This window comes from Lactuca sativa, chromosome 5 (genome assembly GCF_002870075.4).
Source record: "Lactuca sativa cultivar Salinas chromosome 5, Lsat_Salinas_v11, whole genome shotgun sequence".
Taxonomy (NCBI): domain Eukaryota; kingdom Viridiplantae; phylum Streptophyta; class Magnoliopsida; order Asterales; family Asteraceae; genus Lactuca; species Lactuca sativa.
Genome location: NC_056627.2, coordinates 74,896,588 through 74,899,100, shown reverse-complemented (window position 1 = coordinate 74,899,100; position 2,513 = coordinate 74,896,588). Strand labels below are relative to the sequence as shown.

Below are 2,513 nucleotides of genomic sequence, written 5' to 3'. Positions count from 1 at the left end.
AAAATTACTAAATTAAAGTTTCATTAATTTTCTTTATTTATTTATCTAAATTATTTATTTAATTTTTATAATTCAATTTTCACTTTTCTTACAAATTCAAACTTCTCAAATATTTTGAATTTTATATTAATTTTTTTAAATAAACCCATTTTTTAAATAAACCCATGTGGCTGGTGGGCGGCATTTATAACTTATACGGTCATTAGTAGTAAAAAATTTTGACTTTCAATCAAAAACTAAAACAATAATTTGCGCACAAAAAAAGCATACATGGAATCATGTATTAAACCCAAACGTATTGTTAACAAAAATAAGGATTACATCATTCATTCATTCTAAAACCAAAATTTCACTCAGCCTTTTCCCCTCACAAACAAATGAGTAAAATTCATGACAGACAATATTATCCCTAAAACATTTTAATCTACTCAAAAGCATCATCATCATCATCTGGAAGAGGCTGGCTTGCAGCTTGAAGAAGCTCTGCCTCATGCCTACAAAAATCACCAAAAAAAATTATTATTCTCATTCATGGTTTGCTGAAATAAATGAATTTACAGACCACAAACTGAAAACAAAAGCAACAAATACTTTTTACAAGGGTATATTGGTAATTAGAAAAAAAGAAAAGGATTATTAAATCTTACTGTTGTTGAGCAGCCATATCAATTTGCACTTCTGGGGGAGCAAGAGCAGGAGACTCCACAAAATGCAAATTTGGATCACTGACATCAAATACAAAAAATAGCAATGCACTTTAATTTATTTTGAAAAGCTACTTAAATATATATACAAGTAACATCAATTTGTAATAAGAAGCAATAAAAAAAATAGGATGCTATAATTTAAAGATTAAAAAAAATACCCAGCAAGTTTTCTGGCAAGATAGAGGAAAGGCTTCTCGAAATTGTAATTACTCTTTGCAGAAATTTCATAATATTGCAAATTCTTCTTTCTGTGAAAAGTCACTTGTTTTGCCTTCACTTGACGATTCTTCACATCAACTTTGTTTCCACATAATACTATTGGAATGTTCTCACAAACCCTAAAAATAAAACAAATTCAAAATCATATATGACACATATAAATAGATACCAAAAACCTAATCATTAGATAAAGAGAAAACAAACCTGCAAAGATCCCGATGCCATGTTGGAACGTTTTTGTATGTCAATCTCGCTGTCACATCAAACATGATGATTGCACATTGACCATGGATGCTACAGATGAAAAAACAATATTGTTTGAATTTGGTTAGAGCTCATTTATTGTGTGTGTTTGACAAACAATTCCAAAACCAAAAACCAAATCATAATTACACTACAGTTAACTTTAGAATAAACTTCTGATAAAGATGCTTACTAATATCCATCTCGAAGGCCTCCAAACTTTTCCTGACCGGCTGTGTCCCAGCAGTAAAACCGGATTTTCCCGCAGTTGGTGAAGAAATCCAATGGATGTACTTCAACACCAATGGTTGCTAATCACAATCCATCAATAATAATCATTATAAACGGCTAAAAAACTCAGATTGGAGGAAAGGAAATGCAACAAAAACTAATTGTTAGTTCTTACGTTCGTATTTCTTCTCAAATTCTCCAGTCAAATGTCTCTTTACAAATGTGGTTTTACCTACACAAGCGAAATATTCAACGATCAGTTGATTAAAATCGCAAACGTTCTAAACAAGTAGATCGTATCGATTCGTAGAAGAACTAGGTTAAAACAGATTGTAATGATGAAATTTGAATCGACAGAAACGAAAACGAAAGTGATTTGAGTGTACCGGTTCCACCATCGCCAACAATTACAAGCTTGAAGCTAGGGTAATCAACAGTTTGCTGATTCGGCAAAGCCTGAAACGAATAAAAACGCTCGAAATTTAGAACATAGTAATAAACACGGTATTTTCGTTTTAACAGACGCAAACCAGAATATTAAAATAAAACTCCGAACCAATCATCGGTTCGAGTTGTAGATCGAAAAAACGGAAACCAACAAAATTGGAAGAAAATCCGGAGAAATCAAACATGAATACAAGTTATTTCAAAAAAATAAAAAATCAAACACAGAAAATTAAAAACATGAATCCAATGCTTTACATCAAAAATAACACAGGCACAAATATAAATTGAGACAGTAAAACATACCATTTTGAACGCTGTCTGCAGAAGTGATGAACGATTGAACGCAGAATTGTGCGTAGTTTGGTGGGGTTTATATCTTTCACAATTTTTCCACACTCAAGTTAGCTTTAACCTAACGCGTTTCCATCCACCGTCAGATCAGTTTTGTTTGGGACTGGCCGTTGATGTATAGACACGTGACATTCATGTGATCTGGGGATGGTTTTTGAATTTTGAATGCTCACGCGGTACTTTGTACTCCTTTTTCAAATTTTTGTTAATATTGGAAAACGGGTAAATTTACAATTTGCACTCCTTATTTTCATCTTTTAATTCAAAAACACATAACTGACAAACATGGGATATATCTATTAAAATCCTAATATT

The 2,513-nt window shown here is 31.8% G+C and overlaps 1 protein-coding gene across 1 annotated transcript; it reads right to left on the bottom strand.

Annotated features, from left to right (window-relative positions):
* Positions 1 to 248: 248 nt before the first annotated feature.
* Positions 249 to 2,236, bottom strand: LOC111908026 (GTP-binding nuclear protein Ran1A). The gene is made up of 8 exons (XM_023903839.3): positions 2,151 to 2,236; positions 1,787 to 1,856; positions 1,576 to 1,632; positions 1,363 to 1,480; positions 1,131 to 1,220; positions 866 to 1,045; positions 648 to 725; positions 249 to 494 (listed from the first exon to the last, which is right to left on the bottom strand). The coding sequence occupies exons 1-8, from the start codon at positions 2,151 to 2,153 to the stop codon at positions 425 to 427; spliced, it is 666 nt and encodes a 221-aa protein (XP_023759607.1). The 5' UTR covers positions 2,154 to 2,236; the 3' UTR covers positions 249 to 424.
* Positions 2,237 to 2,513: the final 277 nt, after the last annotated feature.